Here is a 21,524-nt window from a genome sequence, read left to right as displayed (position 1 = left end):
GGCCCCAGGACCATGAATGAACTTTAACCTTTGCTTCCCCTTCCGGTACCGTCCTGTTGACTACGGCCTGGAGCTGTCCAAGTGACTCCAGCCGGGCTTGCGGAAGGAGCTGGCAGTTCGGCGGCCCCCAACTGCCAAAGTGCGGGTGGAGAATGTGCAGCCGGGAACCCCAGTCCCGCGCATGCGTGAACTACGGACGACGGTGATTGTTAGTGCTGTTGTTTGGGACCAAGCAGAGGAGAGTGTTTGTGTATGTGACACGACTCTGCTGTGTGCCTGACTGGTGTCTGTTCCGGCACTTAGGACTGTGACTAGGTTAAGGGCCTAACGTGTGACCCTGGTCTGTAGTGACGTGTGATGTGATGCTGTGAGTGATCGTGTGACAGACTGTAGTGATTGTGACCGAGGTGGAGTGTGTTTATTTTTTTCCCCATTGAACCTGTAGAAGCTTGGTTGTGTTTTGGATAAAGCGTTATTTTTTCCAATTCTGTGGGAATAAGTATGTATATATAAAATTCATTTCTATTCTGTGTCCACGAAGACCTAGATGCCTGTGTTAACCCGAGAGCTGCTCCACTGAAGCGTGATCTGTGTTGTCTTCTTCTGAGCATTTCGTCCCTATTACTTAGCCTAGTACTTAACACAGAGGGGACATTGCTGAAGTGATTGCCCATTGGAGGGCCAATTTGCATGGTTTCTTGGAACCAGTTACCCTGAGTCCTTGTTTTTTTCCATATCCTGTAGTCAGTTAGATCCAGCTGCAGAGAAATGGCCATCAGAAGGAAAGTCATGAATTTTCAACCTTGGAATGAAAGTTCAAGGTAGAAAAGTACATGGTAAATCACAGGAGAATTGCCATTGTCTCCCAGACAGGTTCCTAAAGACATGAGGGGGGAGGGCACAGGTGTAGGATTCCCTCCTGGGAGAACTGTCCTTGGATGCAGCTCGAGGCCATTTACACATTTCAGAATGACAGTATTTCCAGACCTGTGTCCCCTAGAAACTACTGTGAGTTTAGAGTACAGCTCTAAACATTGGTGATAACGTATTTTTATGATAAGGGGAAGAGTGAAGTGTTCTCGTTTCCACCTTGTTTCCATTTGGATGTGTTTGTTGTGTGTGATGGATCTTCTGTGGCAGTTAGGCAGTGGAGGAGTCACAAGTACTTTCTCCTTGGTCATGAAGTTCTGCAAGAGAAGGCCCCTGAAGTGGAAGAGAGCACTGCTGCTACTCAAGGTCAGTTTGTATTTATTTTTTGTTCTAGCAGATACATTTTTGTTTCACAGAACATAGACTATTGGCTTTCTTTTCCTAAATTCCCCTGCCTAATTATGACCTATCCATTTTTCTGGTACCTTGGCCATCCCTTTCCAAGTAACAAGAAGACCATAGAGTTGGGTCCCTTTCTTCCTTAATGTTTTTCCAAATGTCCCTTTTCTTTTCAGTTCCTGTTCACATACCCATTAGAAAAATCATTCAATTCCTCATTTGCTACTTTTCTCCCAGAAGATTCTGATAGTATAGAAATACAACTGTTAGAAGAAATTATAATTTAAAAATTTATTTTAGAATGTGATTTGTTAAAAGATCAGTGGCTAGGTAAGCTAGCATACCAAATACCTTTGATCTTATTCACAGACTTGGTTTCCAAGCAAAGCAAGGTAGGTGATGGTTTGGTTGATTTCAATCAGTAATAAAATTGACTTTAAAGACCTTTAAGAGTAGGACTATGACTGGAATTTTGTACAGATTGTCAACAAGCACAGGGAGTTTTCCAGAGTATCCAAGAGGGGGTTTGAATGGTAACAACCAAATCTTTTCTTGTTTTTTGTTTTTGTTTGTTTGTTTGTTTTTTGAGACAGAATCTCCCTATGTCACCCTCTGGCATCACAGCTCACAGAAACCTCAAATTCTTGGGCTTAAGTGATTCTCTTGCCTCAGCCTCCCAAGTAGCTGGGACTACAGGTGTCTGCCACAAGACCTGGTTATTTTTGTGTTGTTGTTGCAGTTGTCATTGTTAAGCTGGCCTGGGCCAGGCTCAAACCCACCAGCTTAGGTATATGTGGCCAGTGCCCTAACCACTGAGCCACAGGTACTGCCATGATGTTTTAATTATTAAATAATAAAGGAATGAAGCCATGATTTGGTACATATTTTGTACCAAACATGTACTTCACCCACTTTATAGACATTTTCTCATATAGTCTGAAAATGCCACCTACCTGAAATTTAATAATTCAGGTATGAGAAAAGTGAGTGTACTTATTAAATGCCACCTACCTAAATTTTAATTCTGGTATGCAATTACTCCTACCAACATGTAAACATCCTTTGCTGTCTTTCATCAATGGAATAAGTACCCCCACTGTTCACATCCTTTTGCTGTCTTTCATCAATGCCACCTATCAATGTGAACAGTGATTGATGAAAGACAGCAAAAGGATGTTTACATGTTGGTAGGAGTAGTTTATTTCAGTCACAGATTTCCTTGATGTTCTCATGCATTGTGAATGCCTTTTTATTCACGATGTTGTTAAATAAAAGGAAACCATGTCTCCAATTTTGTTTCTAAAAAATCTGCCAACTGAAAGTAACTTTTATATATTTTCGATGATGGGATTAATTTAGGCTTGTTGCCAAATATTTAGTGGTTTAAGGAACCAATTAAGTAGAAAGTCATACTTTATCCACAGTTCTACCAGCCAGCAATAATCACTTAGTAACTTAAGGTACATTGTTCAAAGGTTTCTCACTGGTATTTTTTATTTTGTTTCTTTCAAGAAAAAGCATATGGGCTCGGCGCCTGTGGCGCAAGTGGCTAAGGCACCAGCCACATACACCTAAGGTGGTGGGTTTGAATCCAGCCCAGGCCCACCAAACAACAATGATGGCTGCAATCAAAAAATAGCTGGGCGTTGTGATGGGCACCTGTGGTCCCAGCTACTTGGGAGGCTGAGGCAAGAGACTCGCTTGAGCCCAGGAGTTGGAGGTTGCTGTGAGCTGTGATGCCACGGCACTCTAGCCAGGGGGACAGCTTGAGGCTCTGTCTCAAAAAAAAAAAAAAAAAAAAGGAAAAGTATATGAATTTGCTATAGAAAGAGATAAAATCACTTTTGCCACACTTCTAGTAGCCACATAAAGGAGACAAAGTCACATTTATCACAATTCTAGGTTGCAGGTATAAGAAGAAAATGATCAAAGTATTCATAACAAAATAAAGTGTTCAAAACTTCTGGAATTATATAAACATCAAATAAACAATTATAAGAAGGAAAATTATCAATTAAGACTGCTTTCAGAGTTTTATATAATTTAGAGGTTGTGGTTTCTTTCATAGGATGTAGGAATGGTCTGTGAAATTTAGGTGTTATTCAAAACCCCTTAATATAAATTATATTTGAAAGAACAGAATTATAAAAACAAATAGACTAAAATGATGATATTTATAAATATGTACTTAAGTCTTTGTTTTGGACAGAGGAACAAGGTTGAGAATTTTACTACTATACTCCAAGTTGTCATCTAATTAGGTCAGATTTTGAGCTAGTTTTATGACAGAAAGCTTTGTGTAGAGGGCAAGGAGATATGTTGTCTTTCATTTCTAAGATTCTTTCTGACAAATATAGTTGATGAGGAAGAATTGCAGTCTTTTTTTTTTTTTTTTTGAGACTAAGTCTCACTATGTCACCCTGGGTCATAGCCATGTCATCACTGCTCACAGCAACCTCCAACTCTTTGGGCTTAAGCAATTCTCTTGCCTCAGCCTCCCACGTAGCTGGGACTACAGGTGCCCGCCACAATGCCTGACTATTTCTTTGTTGTAGTTGTCATTGTTGTTTGGTAGGCCCAGGCCTGTTTCGAACCCGCCAGCTCCAGTGTATTGCAGTCAGAAACAGAATTGCAGTCTTAAAACTGGCTCTGAAATGATTAGTTAATATAAGGAAGAAGAACCTTGAGAATCTCAAATTTCACTTTAAGAGAAAGGAGAAGTACAGAGGGAATTTATAAAAAAATAATAAACACAGGACATCAAATATCTACAATTTCATACAATAATAGACAACTTTTATTGCATCATTAAGTGCTTATTACATGCCACTAAAAGTACTTTATGTGTTTTATTTCATTTGATCCAGACAGCAAAACTTTGAAGTCGGGTGGTGCCTGTGGCTCAAAGGGGTAGTGCGCTGGCCCCATATGCTGGAGGTGATGGGTTCAAACCCAGCCCTGGCCAAAAAAAAAAACAACAAACTTTGAAGTCATATTGTTATTCCCATCTCACTAGTCAGAAAATAAAAGCAGTTAAGTACCTTAGTAAAGGTTACATAATTAGTGTCAACCAAAGGTAAGATTCACAAGCCAAATTGTGGATGATATGTTCTTGTGACAGTATACAACTGCCAATCAGTTTTTCTGTTTGTCTCACTGAGTGCCAAAATGTTTCTTCTCAATGTTTAATATAGGTAAATGTCATTATTAAACAGTGCATGGATATTACCAACATTTAGCTCATTGCAATTTATTTAATCTATTCCCTACTCTTAGATATTTAGAATTATCATAAACTGCTCTGTGATGTATGTTTTTGTATCTTTATTTTTCTTTTTTATATTTTATGTTTTTTCTGTGATGTATATTTTTGTAATAGAATTCTGTTTTTAAATCTTTGTTCAGAAAAAAGTTTTAGAAGTTGGATTTATATATGGCTCAGCACCTGTGGCTCAAGCGGCTAAGGCGCCAGCCACATACACCTAAGGTGGCGGGTTTGAATCCAGGCCGGCCCACCAAACAACAATGACGGCTGCAACCAAAAAATAGCCAGGCGCTATGGTGGGCGCCTGTGGTCCCAGCTACTTGGGAGGCGGAGGCAAGAGACTTGCTTGAGCCCAGGAGTTAGAGGTTGCTGTGAGCTATGATGCCACAGCACTCTACCCAGGGGGATAGCTTGAGGCCCTGTCTCAAAAAAAAGAAGCTGGATTTATAGATCAAACATCTGATAGTAAGTGCCAATAATTTGCCATATTTTATTGTAGTTACTAGTGGGGATACCAACATTAAAGAGACATGGTACCTATCCTTTAACTTGCTTATAATTGATCAAATAATATAAAACATATATAGGAATAAACAAGGATTAAATGGTATGATAAAATCCATTTAACCAAATGACCACGTTTGGAGGCCTTTTGCTAGAAGAACTCATAGAACATGGAAAAGTGACTCAGCGCCTGTGGCTCAAGTGGCTAAGGTCCCAGCCACATACACCTAACGTGGCAGGTTCAAATCCAGCCCAGGCCCTCCAAACAACAATGATGGCTGCAACCAAAAAAAAAAAAAAAATAGCCAGGTGTTGTGGCGGGTGCCTGTGATCCCAGCTACTTGGGAGGTGGAGGCAGGAGACTTACTTGAGCCCAGGAGTTGGAGGTTGCTGTGAGCTGTGATGCCACGGCACTCTACCCAGGGGGACAGCTTGAGGCTCTGTCTCAAAAAAAAACATGGAAAAGCTATTATATTTTACACATAATAGTGAAAGGATACACTTTAAAACTAGCAAAGGAAAAGTCATATAGGGTGGACTCCCAGAGAAACCAGGCGCAGGCTTTCAGTGGAGTTGCATAGAATAGCACTTAATTCTCCCTGCAACAATGTATGACTACACATGACATGTTGCAACCAGGGAAACTCCCTTGAGCCTTGGTGTCCAGGCTTTTACTGAGGGTCAGTCATGGAGATTGGAGCTGCTGTGTTACTTCCTTAGCTACATAGTCAAGTCTATCCAGAGGTCCTATTTTGGCCCAGGACCCTACACAAACAAAAATAGGTATTTACCACAAATCACATTGTTAACATAAACTACGTGGCATAGGCCCAAACACCAGACATACAAAGACTATTATAAAACAGGGCCTAGAACTTAGCTCCTAGCTGTTTCTTTCTTTGGAATATGCAGTTTGAGCACTCTGAGCTCACTGGGTTAATTCTTTACTGTATATATGAGATCTCCATTGAGGTGAATGTACTTATTTTTTAAGCTTAATATTTTCTGGTAAGTTAAAGATTATTTCTAATTTTCCAGTGAATTACCCATGCTTAGTTTTCATTCCATAATGAAGAAATTCTGAGCTACAGAACAAGAGTTAAAGAGAATTGGTTTTGTAAGGAGGAATATGGATTCAAACCTCAGGTGTACTATCTACCTTTTTGTGTGTTTTTCATTTTTTCCAATTGAAGTATCACATAAACCACACAAACTACATTTTAAGTGGGATGGTTTTTAAACATATGCATATTGTTGTGACTCACACAGCTGAGAAAGAGACTCGGACCCCACTTGATGCAATAATTAAGTAGAATTTTATTACACCTACGCAGGGGGCTGTTGCTATGAAAAGCAAGCAGCCCTGAATTATTTTCTGCATAACTCAGCAAGCAAGCATAAACAGAAGCCAAACATTGCAGTTAGCTCAGGGTGGGGGGTTACATTAGATCAGGGGTCACATTGTGGGGTTACATAGTTCAGGATGGAGGTACCCATGTTGAGAAAGTTTCCAAGAACTTGGGACTTTCCACCAGGGGCTTTTTGGGGAATCTACCCCTCCCTGCATTACTTTCTTATCTTCAAGCCTCTTCTCGGAATTTATCCTTGCCACCCTTGGAGGGGCTGGGACTAAAGGACTCAAGAAAAGTTTCTTTTTCAAGGTTAGGGGGCTCAGTTATCACAATATATATGTATATAGGTAAATATATATACACAACACACCCCATGTACCACCACCATCCAGCTCAAGATATAGCATATTTTCTGCCGGGTGCAGTGGCTCATACCTGTAATCCTAGCACTCTAGGATGCTGAGTCGGGTGGATTGCTTGAGCTCATGAGTTCAAGACCAGCCTGAGGAAAAGCGAGACCCCATTTCTACTAAAAATAGAAAAACTGAGGCAAGAGGATTGCTTGACCCTGAGTTGGAGGTTGCTGTGAGCTATGATGGCAACAGCACTCTACCGAGGGGGACAGCTTGAGACTCTGTCTCAGAAAAAAAAAAGATATAGCATATTTTCAACACTCTAGCCTCACCTTAAACTCCTCTTAAACACCTAGTATTAAGATAAGAGGTTAGTTTTAGCTAGCTTTGAAGTTTTAAAGTTCAATATAAATGGAATCTTATATACAATTTTATCTGGCTTCTTTTTCAAACTTGACCTAAGCCAAAAGACCAAGAAGCAATGACTTCTTTTTCTCACCTTCTTGTTTAGAAGAACCATCTGTTGTTTGTTCATTTTTATTATTAAGTAATGTGTTATAGGAATATAATTTATTGTTTTTTTTACTGATCCTATTTTTTTTTAAGAGATAGAGTCTCATTCTGTGGCCCTTGGCGTCACAGCTCACAGCAACCTCCAACCCCTGGGCTTAGGTGATTCTCTTGCCTCAGCCCCCTGAGTAGCTGGGACTACAGGCACCTGCCACAACGCCTGGCTATTTTTTGTTGCAGTTTGGCTGGGGCCGGCTTCTAACCTGCCACCCTTGGTATATAGGGGCCAGCACCCTACTCACTGAGCCACAGGTGCCACCCTTTACTGATCCTATTGATGAGCATTTGAATCATTAATAGTTTCAAGCCAGCATGAGAAAATGCAATTAAAAACCTTCTTTTACATATTTCTTGATAGACAGATGCTCTCATTTCTTTTGGAAATATACCCCAAAATAGAATTACTGTTATTACTTAGTAGATCCTTGTCTGGGCATGGTGGCTCACACCTATAATCCTAGCACTCTAGGCAGGTGGATCCCTTGAGCTCAGGAGTTTGAGACCGGCCTAAGCAAAAGTAAGACTCTATCTCTACTAAAAAAATAGTAAAAGCTAGCCGGATGTTGTGGCAGGCACTTGTAGTCCCAGCTACTTGGGAGGCTGAGGCAAAAGGATCACTTCAGCCCGAGTTTACAGTTGCTATGAGCTATGATGCCACAGTACCCTAGCCCAGGGCAACAAAGTGAGACTATCTCAAAAAAAAAAAAAAAAAGAAAAGAAAAAAGACTGTATTTCATGTGAGGGGGCTACATAGAAGGGAATCCCCATTCTCTAGCTGTGTTCTGAGTAGGTGGGACAGAGTGAAAAATGATGATGTCCTACTCCATCTGGAAGGACAGCCATTTGACTGGGAACAAAGGTTAAGGAATAGTGAGGAAGCCCTGTGTGCTTGGCTTCATCAGTCTGAGGTAGAGTCTTTATCTCATGAGATGGGATGGACAAGGGAGGATACACGTTTACTTCATATAATGTTGACTCCCACAGTTCTTAACAAGTTTTTGTAATTTTTATTTATTTTTTACTTTTTGCACAAATGGTTAACATTTCTAGGGCCATTTCCAGAGACTAAGTGTTTGAGGGTTTTTTGTTTGGTTGTTTTTTTGTTTGTTTGTTTGTTTGTTTGTTTTTTTGAGACAGAGCCTCAAGCTGTCCCCCTGGGCAGAGTGCCGTGGCATTACAGCTCACAGCAACCTCCAACTCCTGGGCTCAAGCGAGTCTCCTGCCTCCGCCTCCCAAGTAGCTGGGACCACAGGCGCCCGCCACAACGCCCGGCTATTTTTTTGGTTGCAGCCGTCATTGTTGTTTGGCGGGTCTGGGCTGGGGATTCGAACCCGCCACCTTAGGTGTACGTGGCTGGCGCCTTAGCCGGTTGAGCTATAGGCGCCGAGCCTGTTTGTTTGTTTTTGAGACAGGGTCTCAAGCTATTGCCCTTGGTAGAGTGCTGTGGCATCATGGGTCACAACAACCTCAAACTCTTGGGCTTAAGCGATTCTCTTGCGTCAACCTCCCAAGTAGCTGGAACTACAGGCGCCCACCACAAGTCCTGGTTATTTTGTTGTTGTTGCTGTTGTTGCAGTTGTTGTTTTAGCTGGCCCAGGCCGGTTCGAACTCCCCAGCCTTGGTGTATGTGGCCAGCACCCTACCCACTGAGCTACAGGCATTGCCCTTTATTTCTGTTGTTAATAATTTTTTTTACCAGGTTCATTAAGGAACAAATCCATGGAACTCCTCATGTTGTCATGTCAGAAGTGGAATTCCCTGAGCAGTTTTTCGCAGTTCTAACCATGGATCATGTAAGTTGCTATTTTTCTCTTCTTCATGAATATTTCCTTTCTTTGATTACTTCTACCAAACCCCTGTATTGAAGAACCTACTCCACATCCCGATACTTTTTCACTTTATAGTAAGGGCTGCAGTCAAATAGCCTGGTGTCCCTCCTGTGTGTCTGTTCTATAATATAATAATGTTCCACATTCCTATGTATTTAGTCTTTTTTTTTTTTTTGAGACAGAGCCTCAAGCTATTGTCCTGGATAGAGTGCCATGGTGTCACAGCTCATAGAAACCTCCAACTCCTGGGCTTAAGCAATTCTCTTGCCTCAGCTCCGGAGTAGCTGGGACTACAGGCGCCTGAGACAATGCCTGGCTATTTTTGATTGTTATTGTCATTGTTTGGCAGGCCCAGGCCAAATTTAAATCCACCAGCTCTGGTGTATGTGGCTGGTGCCTTAGCTGCTTGAGCTACAGGCGCTGAGCCTGTATTTAGTCTTTTACCAAGAACAGAAACAGAGTAGAAATAGACTTTATTCTTGAATAGGGAAAAAGTCATATTCTTGAATAGGGAAAAAAAGCAAATGACTCTGTTTGATAACATGTGGGCAAACTCTGAACTCCACAGACATGAGTTTCCATGTAGATTTAATTTGATGTTGACTGGCCTCAAGTTATACAAAATGGTGATGATTGTAGGCTCCCAGATTTGGAAAAAAGGTTGTCTAACCTGAGCATCTAAGTATAATTAAGACCACTATGTGTTCAACAAGACTACTCTGTAGCCGCTAAACAGCACTTACTGGCCAGGCGCAGTGACTCATGCCTGTAATCCTAGCACTCTGGGAGGCTGAGGCAGGTGGATTGCTTGAGCTGATGATTTTGAGATCAGCCTAAGCAAAAGCGAGATTCCCATCTCAACTAAAAATAGAAAATCTGAGGCAAGAGGATTGCTTGAGCCCAAGAGCTTGAGGTTAGTGTGAGCTATGATGCCATGGTACTCTACCCAGGATGACAGCTTGAGACTCTGTCTTAAAAATAAATAAATAAACAAGCAAACAGCACTTACTGAATAATTTGTCCTTAGAAGTTAGTGTGAAATGATACATAACATAGTGATAAACTTAGAGCTACAAGAAATTTTTAATTTTGTTCATATCTCATTTTCTAAGTTAGATATTCTTTGTTTTAACTTGTAAACTGATCATTACTTTCCAGATAAGTTTGGTTAATTAAGAAATCCCATAGTAGGGTTGGACACGGTGGCTCACGCCTGTAATCCGAGCACTCTGGGAGTCCAAGGTCAGTGTATTGCCTGAACTCACAGGTTTGAGACCAGCCTGAGCCAGAGTGACACCTCGTCTCTAAAAATAGCCGGTGTTGTGGCACCCAAGGTTCCACATACTTGGGAGGCTGAGGCAAGAGAATTGCTTCAACCCAACAGTTTGAGGTTGCTGTGAGCTGTAATGCCATGGCACTCTACTGAAGGCAACAGTGAGACTCTGTCTCAATAAAAAAAAAAAAAAGAAATCCCATAGTATGCAAGATTTCTCTGAGTCAAATGGATTCTTTTTTTTTTTTTTTTTTTTAGACAGAGCCTCAAGCTATCCCCCTGGGTAGAGTGCCATGGCATCACAGCTCACAGCAACCTCCAATTCATGGGCTCAAGCGAGTCTCCTGCCTCAGCCTCCCAAGTAGCTGGGACTACAGGCACCCGCCACAACGCCCGGCCATTTTTTTGGTTGCAGCCATCATTGTTGTTTGGTGGACCCGGGCTGGGGATTCGAACCCGCCACCTTAGGTGTATGTGGCTGGCGCCTTAGCCGCTTGAGCCACAGGCACCGAGCCCAAATGGATTCTTTTGAGAAGCACAAGTAGTCTGGTTGGGAAACACAAATTTCCTTACTTCCCATGTTATAGCCTACTTGTTTAATATCTAGCCTCTTTCCTATAATGCAACTCTTTATTTCTTGTCTTCCTCAAGAATATTTCTTTCAATTTCACTTATATATGGGTTTGTTGTTTCAGGAATTGGTGACATTCAGGGATGTGGTCATCAGCTTCTCTCAGGAGGAGTGGGAATATCTGGATTCTGATCAGAGGGACTTGTACTGGGATGTGATGATGGAGAACTACAGCAATTTGGTCTCACTGGGTAAATTTATCTGCCTCAAATAACTTAAAATATATTCTCTAGAATATCAGCTGATATCCAGTGAACTCAAGGCTCTCTTTTAAGAAACAAAGTAAATTTCTTTTTTTCTTTTCTTTTCTTTTTTTTTTTAGAGACAGAGTCTCACTTTATTGGCCTCAGTAGAATACCATGGCGTCACAGCTTACAGCAATCTCCTACTCCTGGGCTTAGGTAATTCTCTTGCCTCAGCCTCCTGAGTAGCTGGGACTACAGGCACCCGCTACAATGTCTGGCTATTTTTTTGGTTGCAGTTCTGCTGGAGCAAGGTTTGAACCCACTACCCTGGGTATGTGGGGCCACCACCCTACCAACTGAGCCACAGGAGCCACCTGTAAATTTCTTTTCTTTCCAAAGGCATGCTTTTAATGTTGTTGGTTTGCAGATGACACTGACATTAAATATGTTCAGCATTCTTAATGATGTTCTTTTTTTTTTTTGAGACAGAGTCTCACTTTGTCACTCTCAGTAGAGTGCTGTGGTGTCACAGCTCACAGCAATCTCAAACTCTTGGGCTTAAGTGATTCTCTTGCCTCAGCCTCCCAAGTAGCTATGACTACAGACATCTTTCACAAGATGGCTATTTTTTAGAGTTGGACTTTTGCTTTTGCTCTGGTTGGTCTCAAACTTGTGAGCTCAGGCAATTCACCCACCTTCGCCTCCCAAGTGCTGGGATTACAGGCGTGAGCCACGGTGCCTGGCCTCTAATGATGTTCTTATCTTCTCAGGCCCCTCATGTCATTTCTACCTTCCTTGATACCAGGGGAGCTGGCTTTGACTTGTATGATATATACAGCCTATCACTGAGGTATTATAGTTTGAGTATCTCTTATCTGAAATGCTTGGACCAGAATTTTTTATTTTTTATTTTTTTAAGAGACAGAGTCTCACTTTATCACCCTTGGTAGAGTGCTGTGGCATCACAGCTCATAGCAACCTCCAGGTCTTGGGCTTAGGTGATTCTCTTGCCTCCCAAGTAGCTGGGACTATAGGCACCCGCCACAACACCTGGCTATTTTTTGTTGCAGTTTGGCCACGGCCGGGTTTGAACCTACCACCCTTGGTATATGGGGCTGGCGCCCTACTCACTGAGCCATAGGCACCGCCCCAGAATGTTTTAGATTTCAGATTTTCTCCAGTGTATGTACATATATATAATACAATATCTTGGGAAGGGTACCCCAGTCTAAATACAGACTTCATTTATGTTTAATATATACTATATACATAGATCCTAAAGGTAATTTTATACAATATTACATTATTTAAATAATTTTGTTCATGAATCAAAGTTTATGCTGTATACTTACGTGCAATTTTCCACTTACAGCATTATGTTGGCACTCAAAAAGTTTTGGATTTTGGAGCATTTCAGATTTTGGATTTTTCAGATTAGGAATGCCCCAACTTGTATATTGTATTTGAGTTGAGAATTGCAATAGATGCTTTACTTTCTTATCCACCTTTTTAAGATGGGAAGAGCTAAGATATTGTGTCTAGATTTGTTGTCATTATTAAAAGAATCTCTACACAGGCTTGGTGCCTGTAGCTCAAGCAGCTAAGGTGCCAGCCACATACACCAGAGCTGGCGGGTTCGAATTCAGCCTGGGCCTGCCAAACAGCAATGACAACTACAACCAAAAAATAGCCAGGCATTGTGGCGGGCACCTGTAATCCCAGCTACTTGGGAGGCTAAGGCAAGAGAATTGCTTGAGCTTAGGAGTTGGAGGTTGCTGTGAGCTGTGATGCTATGGCACTCTACCCAGGGCGACAGCTTGAGACTCTGTCTCAAAAAAATAAAAATAAAAATACAAAAAGAATTTCTACATTTTTATATGTTGCTATATTGATAAACAATTCATATTCTTTTCCTCCCACAAATATTACACCTGCTTTATAGTTAAAGAACTTTGCATTTAACATGTCTCAGAAAGCCAGAGAGTTTCCTGTCAACTTCCATAGTTCTTGCATTGTACTTTGCCCTGTCCTAAGTACTTTAAGTAATTGACTGATTTTACCCTTACCATAACTCTTTGATATAACACTATTTGCATTATTATTTTACTGAAGGCATTGCTTACAACAAAGAGTGTTTAAGTACTTCTTCCAGGGTACACAGCCATTTAATATCAGGCAGGTTTTCTGCAGGGTAAGTCTGGCACAAAAGATAGTGTTCTTAAATGTTACACTGTATTGCATATCAAGACAAAGAATGTCATGGATTTAAATAACAAGACCTTTGTTACTTTAAAGAAGAGTTTTTATTAATTCTCTCACATTTCTCTTTTCTGAAGCCTTTATCAATATCATCTTTATGTTTTAACTTTAACCAGTTCTTAAAATGATATTTTAAAAATTGGTTATAATTATCATTATTTTTGATTACATTACATTTCTTTGTTGTAAGCAGGGTTTTCTCTTTCTAATCCAGTTGTGATCATCTTACTGAGGAAGGGAAGTTGCTCTAAGCGTTTTGAGGGATATGACAAGAAAACAAGACCGAGTGAGGGAGGGCTGACGAAGCATGGAAAACAACCAGTAGAACACAAAGCCCAGATGGTCTAGGAGATGAGCCCCTGTGATGTTCTTAGGAAAATACCTTCAAAGGCCTGTGATAAAAAAGCCTGACACATGGAGAAGCAAATTAAGATGTTTTTTTCTCTTGGGCTCAAACAATCTTCTTTTTTTTTTTTTTTTTTTTGAGACGGAGCCTCAAGCTATCCCCCCCTGGGTAGAGTGCTATGGCATCACGCTCACAGCAACCTCCAACTCCTGGGCTCAAGCGAGTCTCCTGCCTCAGCCTCCCAAGTAGCTGGGACTACAGGCGCCCGCCACAACGCCCGGCCATTTTTTGGTTGCAGCCATCATTGTTGTTTTGGTGAGCCGGACTGGGGATTCGAACCCACCACCTTAGGTGTATGTGGCTGGTGCCTTAGCCACTTGAGCCACAGGCGCCAAGCCCAAACAATCTTCTTGCCTCAGTTTTTCTATTTTTAGTAGAGATGGTGTTTTGGTTTTGGTCAGGCTGGTCTTGAACTCATGAGCTCAAGCAATCCACCCACCTCGGCCTCCCAGAATAGTAGAATTACAGGTGTGAGCCACTGCACCTGACCTGCAAATTAAGATCTTCCTTAATGCCATGCCTGTAATCCTAGCACTTGGATGGCCAAGGTGGGTGGATTGCCTGAGCTCAGAGGTTCGAGACCAGCCTGAGCCAGAGTGAGACCTCTTCTGTAAAAATAGCTGGGCATTGTGACAGACACATGTAGTCTCAAGTACTTGGGAGGCTGAGGCAAGAGAACCACTTAAAGCCCAGGAGTTTGAGGTTGCTGTGAGCTATAACAGCACATCCCTCTACAGAGGGCAACAAAGTGAGACTGTGTCTCAAAAAAAAAAAAAACCCCAAACAACGAAAGATCTTCCCCAGTGCAAGGCCAGGTACAGTGGTTCACACCTATAGTCCTAGCACTCTGGAAGGCAGAAGGGGGTAGATTGCCTGAACTCAGTAGTTTGAGACCAGCCTGAGGAAGAGTGAGACCCCATCTTTAAAAATAGCCTCATGTTTTGGTGGGCCCCTGTAGTCCCAGCAACTTGGGAGGCTGAGGCAAGAGAATTGTTTAAGCCAGGAATTTGAGGTTGCTATGAGCTATGACACCACACAGCACTCTACTGAGACTGACAAAGTGAGACTGTGTCTCAAAAAAAGAAAGAAAGAAAAGAAAGAAATCCTTATCTGAATCATTGTGTTTCATTTTGTCATTCTTCTTACATTTATTAGTTGCCTTTTTGCTCTTTAGTAAACTTGAAAGGTAATTCTATTAGAAAAGACAGGAAGACCATTTATGTCTTTTATATTGTTTTATCTAATTAGCCACTTATTTGGAGCACTTGAAGTTTTCTGACCTTCTTGTTTAAATCTATTTATGGATGTATTAATTTTCATTAGTTCAGTTATGCTTAAAAATGAGGCTACTGGTTTTTTTATTTTATATCTCAGGTTTATGAATATTAGATGATTACATTGATTTCTGTGTACCTTTAAATTGATTCTTTAATCTTTGAGTTTGTTACATGCTTTCCCAAGGCGCCTTCCCTTCCCTCCCTACCCCAGACCTGACACTTGAATTGGATACAAGTGCATGTTTCTGGTTTTGTGTCTTGTTTTCTTTAGCATTTTTATAGTACAAAAACTTTTTCCCCCTCTTTTGACTCCTCTATTGTCAACATGGTGACTTGTCTTTGCCTCAAGTGCTTTCTGTGTCCTTTTTGACATGACCCACCTATATTATAGAACATTTTTGCTTTCTAGAAAAGCATTCCAGGGCACATCTTGTACCTTGCCTGCTCCAGATCATGATTCAGACCTGTGTTCTAGTATCCGTCATTTGTATTCTTTGTTCTTTTCTTTTCTTTTCTTTTCTTTTCTTTTCTTTTCTTTTCTTTTCTTTTTTTTTTTTTTGAGACAGAGTCTCACTATATCACCCTTAGTCGAGTGCTATGGCATCACAGCTCACAGCAATCTCAAACTCTTGGGCTTAAGCGACTCAATTGCCTCAGCCTCCTAAGTAGCTGGGACTACAGGTACTCACCACAACGCCTGGCTATTTTTTTGTTGTAGTTGTCGTTCTTGTTTGGCAGGCCCAGGCCAGGTTCTAACCTGACAGCCCTGGTGTTTGTGGCCGGTGCCCTAGCTACTGAGGCACCAAGCCTGTCATTTGTATGCTTCAACAACCTGTGCAACAGCCATGATTATATATATTTTTGTTTCATATGAAGCATTTGAAAATTTTATCCCTTTCTAGGAAATTGATGTTTTTCAACTTTTATGGATTTAAGGGTTACTCTTGAATTATTTACCTAGAAATATTATTAGTCTACATTTTCAACTTTATTAGCATAGGAGTCTTGTAACATTTTTAAAAAATACCTCCCTCCCCCTTTTTTTTGAGATATGGTATCACTTTGTTGCTTTCGGTAGAGAGCCATGGCATCATAGCTCATAGCAACCTCAGACTCTTGGGCTCAAGCGATCATCTGGCCTCAGCCTCCTGAGTGGCTGGGACTATAGGTGCCCATCACAACACCTGGCTAGTTTTTCTATTTTTAGTAGAGACAGGGTCTTGCTCTTGCTCAGGCTGGTCTCAAACTCCTGGGCTCAGGCAATCCACCCACCTTGGCCTCCCAGAGTGCTAGGATTACGGCCATGAGCCACCACACTGTCAAAAATACCCTTTCTGATAATTCCTTTCCTTTTGTCATTTTTTATGTTTTCATCACCTGATTCTGTTTATTTTTTCCCACATCTTTTCTTCAGGTTACTTTGTTCTTTTCTATTTTCATGAATGGGACATATACATTGGTCATTTTCATTCTTCCATTTACAAAAATACAAGCATTTAAATCTTTACTTTTTATAAGTATGGTTGAGTTCCATACATTTTAATTAGAAAAGTTTTCAAATGATGGTTCTCTGGTAAATTTTCAATTTCAATTACATTTTCACATTGACTTAACAGAGAGCTGCTTTATTTCTAAATGAAAGTGGTTTTTTTTCTTTTTGAGACAGAGCCTTAAGCTATTGCCCTAGGTACAGTGCCTAGGCATCACAACTCCCAGCAACCTCAAACTCTTGGGGTTAAGCGATTCTCTTGCCTTAGCCTCCCAAGTAGCTGGCACTACAGGCGTCCACCACAATGCCCAGCTAGTGTTGTTGTTATTGTTATTGTTGTCATTGTTGTTTAATTGGCCCAGGCTGGGTTCGAACCAACCAGCCTCGGTGTATGTAGCTGGCACCCTACCCACTGAGCTATGGGCACTGCCTAAATGGAAGTGTTTTTGATTTACTGATACTGGCACTTAAATCTGGTTTTAATGTTTTAGTCAAATTATGGTGCCTGTGTTATTTCATTAGAAATCTTATCTGATCATCACTGTTGTAATTCAGCATTCTTTTTATATTTATTAGTAGCCATTATGCTCTTTAGTGAATTTGAAATGTATTATAATTCTATTAGGAAAGGCAGGCAGACTGTTTATATCTTTGTTATGAGTAACATAATTTAGTCACAGCATATTATTCTTGCTCGTTATCGTGCAATGTTTATTGGTCACTTTGAATTTTCCTCATTGGCAACCTTCAGACAATGTGGAAAAAGTATTTTGTTATTAAGTGCCTTACAATTTTGGCCATGCACACCATGTTCTCTATATCATTCTGTTAATATATTCTTTTTACCCACAAGCTTTTGCTCAGAATAGCATAAGTCTAACAATATCATATATGTTAACTTTAATATCTTAAATATTATATAGTTTTGAGAAGTATACACATAACATTCATTCAATTTGGGTATAAGAAAATGGAAAAGCTGAGATTTCAGGACAAATGAGTATAGTAAAATGATACTGAAGAAAAGTAAATAACACATCTCATCTTCATTGCTTTTCTTTATCCCACATGACAATCAGGGATCTCCATGTGAAGGAATAAGCAGTAGTGGTAGAGACTGTGTGCAAATGTGGAACAACTAGAAAACATTTACTTATAAACACTATATGTATGTATCTTACTACATCATACATATAAATATAAAGTTTTACGTAAAACTGTTTTAAATTGCACACGAACTTTATGTCCACCATATATATATATATATACAGATATGTAAAATCATTGTAATACAGTGTGAAAGTTGGGAGACATTGATAGCTATTGCATTATTCTTGCATTTACATAATTATTCTGACAGTCTATTGTTTTTTAATAATTTATCTTTGTATTATATACCTACTCCCTTTTAAAATTTTTTGAAACAGGGTCTTTGTAGCATCATCATAGCTCACTGTAACCTCAAACTCCTAGGCTCAAGTGACCATTCTGCCTAACCATCCCAAGTAGCTGGGACTACAGTACACACCTGGCACATTTTTCTATTTTTTGTGGAGACAGGATCTTGCTCTTATTCAGAGTTGTCTCAGATTCTTAGCCTCAGTGATTCTCCTGCCTTGGCCTCCCAAAGCCCATGAGCCACCACGCCCAACTGTATATATACTTTTATTTAGAATCCTTCTAACCATTGATTTACTTTTCCTGTAATTAATTGCTATATACAATTTCCTTGGGGCTTATTATTCCTTGGTCTAATAAAATTTATTGTATTTGACCTTGTGGAGCTTAAAGAATAAATGGTATAAGAGAAAATTACTCAGTACCCAACTTAAAAAATGGACATGGGGATAAAGAACTAGATATTGGATTAGGGACATACATGAACTTACTTAGGGTCAACTAACAACACCCTTTCTCAGAGTAATTAATTTTTAGAAGGGAACAGTGAAAAGGAGCTGGCATACAAAGAGCCCTTTTGTGAGAGATGGAACATCCTGTATGTAGCTCTAAATGCTGGGAAATGTATTTTGATCTAGGAGGTGAATAAAGATTAGTATAAAGAGGACAATAGATTAAAATGAGGTCTTACAATCAGTATGTTGTTATCCGTGATAAATTGTCTGGATTTTATTAGAGGGAGAAAATTCACAAAATTGCCAATATATATGGGATTATTAATTGACATTAATTATTTTGACATTAGCATTACCTCTACCAGATACCAGTAACCAGTTTTATGTCTATAAATTTTGACTCTTATCTTTATGGGTTCCGTTAATACTTAATCAACAAGCTTACCAAGTGGCAACACTAAATTTCAGATCCACTAACTTAGTCTGTTTCCCTTATCACAAAACTCACATTCTTACATTATGCTCTTATTTTCTCAGTTCACTTTTACCATTTTCTTAGCTCTTTATCTTTCTCCAAATTTCATAATAGTATTTTAATCACTTCACTCACCGTGAATGATTTTCAGTTTGTCTTCTTTGCTTTCTATAACTTTCCTTTTCAAGACACATGAAAAAAATTCTTTTTCTTTCTTTTAGATTTGGAGTCGAGGAATGAGACAAAGAGTTTATCTGGAGGAAAGGACGTCATTAAAAACCATGATTGTCGGTGTGAGATAATGGAAAGTAGCAAATTATTCAGCCTTAAAAGTTCCATTTTCAGAAATAACTGGCAAAGCAAAAGCAAAATTGCAATAGAAGGACCTCAAGTGAGATATTTCAGTCAAATAAAAATCATTTCTGAAGATGTGCCCAATTTCAAAAATGATGAAGCTCTTAAATTACCTCAGGTAACTCATGACAGTGAGAAGCCCTGTGATTATAAGGAATTTGAGAAAGTCTTCATTTGTGATTCAAATGTTGATGAACATCAGAGACTACATGCTAGTGAGAAAACTTATGAATGTAATGAATGTTGGAAAACCTTTGGGATAGATAATTCCCATACACTACAACTGAATATTCATACTGGTGTGAAACCTTGTAAATATATAGAATATGGGAATACATTTACTTTTTATAAAGACCTTGGTATACCCCAGAAAATTCATGATGAGAAGTTTTATAAATGTAAGGAATACAGAAGGACCTTTGGAATAATTGGAGATGTTACTCCACTTCAAAGAAATGGTGGTGAGAAACCCTTTGAATGCACATTCTGTGGGAAGTCCTTTAGAGTACATGCACAACTTACTCGGCATCAGAAAATCCATACTGATGAGAAATCTTACAAATGTATGGAATGTGGCAAGGACTTTAGATTTCATTCACAGCTCACTGAACATCTGAGAATACATACTGGTGAGAAACCCTACAAATGTATACACTGTGAGAAGGTTTTTCGAATTAATTCACAGCTCATTGAACATCAGAGAATTCATACAGGGGAGAAACCTTATGCATGTAAGGAATGTGGGAAGGCTTTTGGAGTCTGTAGAGAACTTGCTCGACATCAGAGAATTCACACTGGTAAGAAACCCTATGAATGCAAGGCATGTGGAAAGGTCTTTAGAAATAGTTCATCCTTGACTAGACATCAAAGAATTCATACTGGTGAGAAACCTTATAAATGCAAAGAATGTGAGAAAGCATTTGGAGTAGGCAGTGAACTTACTAGACATCAGAGAATTCACAGTGGTCAAAAACCTTATGAATGTAAGGAATGTGGGAAATTCTTTAGACTAACTTCAGCCCTTATTCAACATCAGAGAATTCATAGTGGTGAGAAACCCTATGAATGTAAGGTATGTGGAAAGGCCTTTAGACACAGTTCAGCCCTTACTGAACATCAGAGAATTCATACGGGAGAAAAACCTTATGAATGCAAGACATGCGGCAAGGCCTTTAGACATAGTTCATCCTTTACAAAACATCAGAGAACACATAATGGTGAGAAACCCTATGAATGTAAGGAATGTAGGAATGCCTTACATGTGGGTGGGCACCTTACTTGACATAAAAATATTTATACTGGTGAGAGAAAAGTTATTTGAAAGTAGTAAGTGTATAAAGGGTTTTTGTTTCTTGTTTCACTGGGAAGCAAAAATTAGAATTGATATTCTAATTCTTTCCTTTTTATTTATCTTGCACTTATTTTAAGAGTTAGAATTCCCATCAGATGCAGGATTTTTAGTCTTAAGGTTCTGCATTGTGTTTGTGTAGTTTCCTTGTTTTGTTTTCTATTGTTTTTGTTTTAGTGATAGATGTATAATTTCCTTTCTATTGTCATCCAGTGATTACATCTCTCTAAATTTCTAATTCATTGGATACAACAGAGTCTGCTAAATATTTACCATCACCAATTCCTCGAAGGAGCCCTTTTCACCTCCAGGCGGTACCAGCCAGAATCCAAATGAAGGGAACACTTTCGTTACTAAGTTAATTGGTCAAAGTACCTTTAAAAAGAGAGAAGTGACAACTATTGCAGTGATTATAAACTAGTCATTAAGCTTAGAGTAAGAAGATTTATAACTATAAATGGCCTCAATTGTTTTTTATTGTATTATGATTATAATATTTCTTTGCACCCTCTCAGATTTGCCTTACTAGGTTTGGGCAGTCCAACCAACAATTGGTATACCTTTTTTTATTTTAGTAACCTCAACAAACTTTAAAATTACCTCTTTCTTAGGACAGCTGACCTAGTATGTGATCAATGAGATCATAAGGCACTGGTTATTATATTTTTATAAGAAAATTTATATTTAGATAAATTTATATTACCATTATTCTTTAGATTTTAATTTTTGAAATTTGTGACTTTTCCAGAATTTATATACTTGTCTAAGTGTTACCTGACCATTGGCATTAAGTCATGTCCTCATTTGACATATTGAGCTATATTTTCTGTAT

At 39.5% G+C, this 21,524-nt stretch overlaps 1 protein-coding gene across 1 annotated transcript; it reads left to right on the top strand.

Annotated features, from left to right (window-relative positions):
- The first annotated feature begins 17 nt into the window (after positions 1 to 17).
- ZNF529 (zinc finger protein 529) lies at positions 18 to 20,703 on the top strand. Its single transcript, XM_012809123.2, has 4 exons — positions 18 to 1,236; positions 9,013 to 9,106; positions 11,111 to 11,237; positions 19,212 to 20,703. The coding sequence occupies exons 2-4, from the start codon at positions 9,053 to 9,055 to the stop codon at positions 20,624 to 20,626; spliced, it is 1,596 nt and encodes a 531-aa protein (XP_012664577.1). The 5' UTR covers positions 18 to 1,236; positions 9,013 to 9,052; the 3' UTR covers positions 20,627 to 20,703.
- Positions 20,704 to 21,524: the final 821 nt, after the last annotated feature.

Source organism: Otolemur garnettii, unplaced genomic scaffold (assembly GCF_000181295.1).
Source record: "Otolemur garnettii isolate 467f Iridium unplaced genomic scaffold, OtoGar3 scaffold00100, whole genome shotgun sequence".
Lineage (NCBI taxonomy): Eukaryota > Metazoa > Chordata > Mammalia > Primates > Galagidae > Otolemur > Otolemur garnettii.
This window is presented reverse-complemented; position numbering and strand designations above follow the sequence as displayed.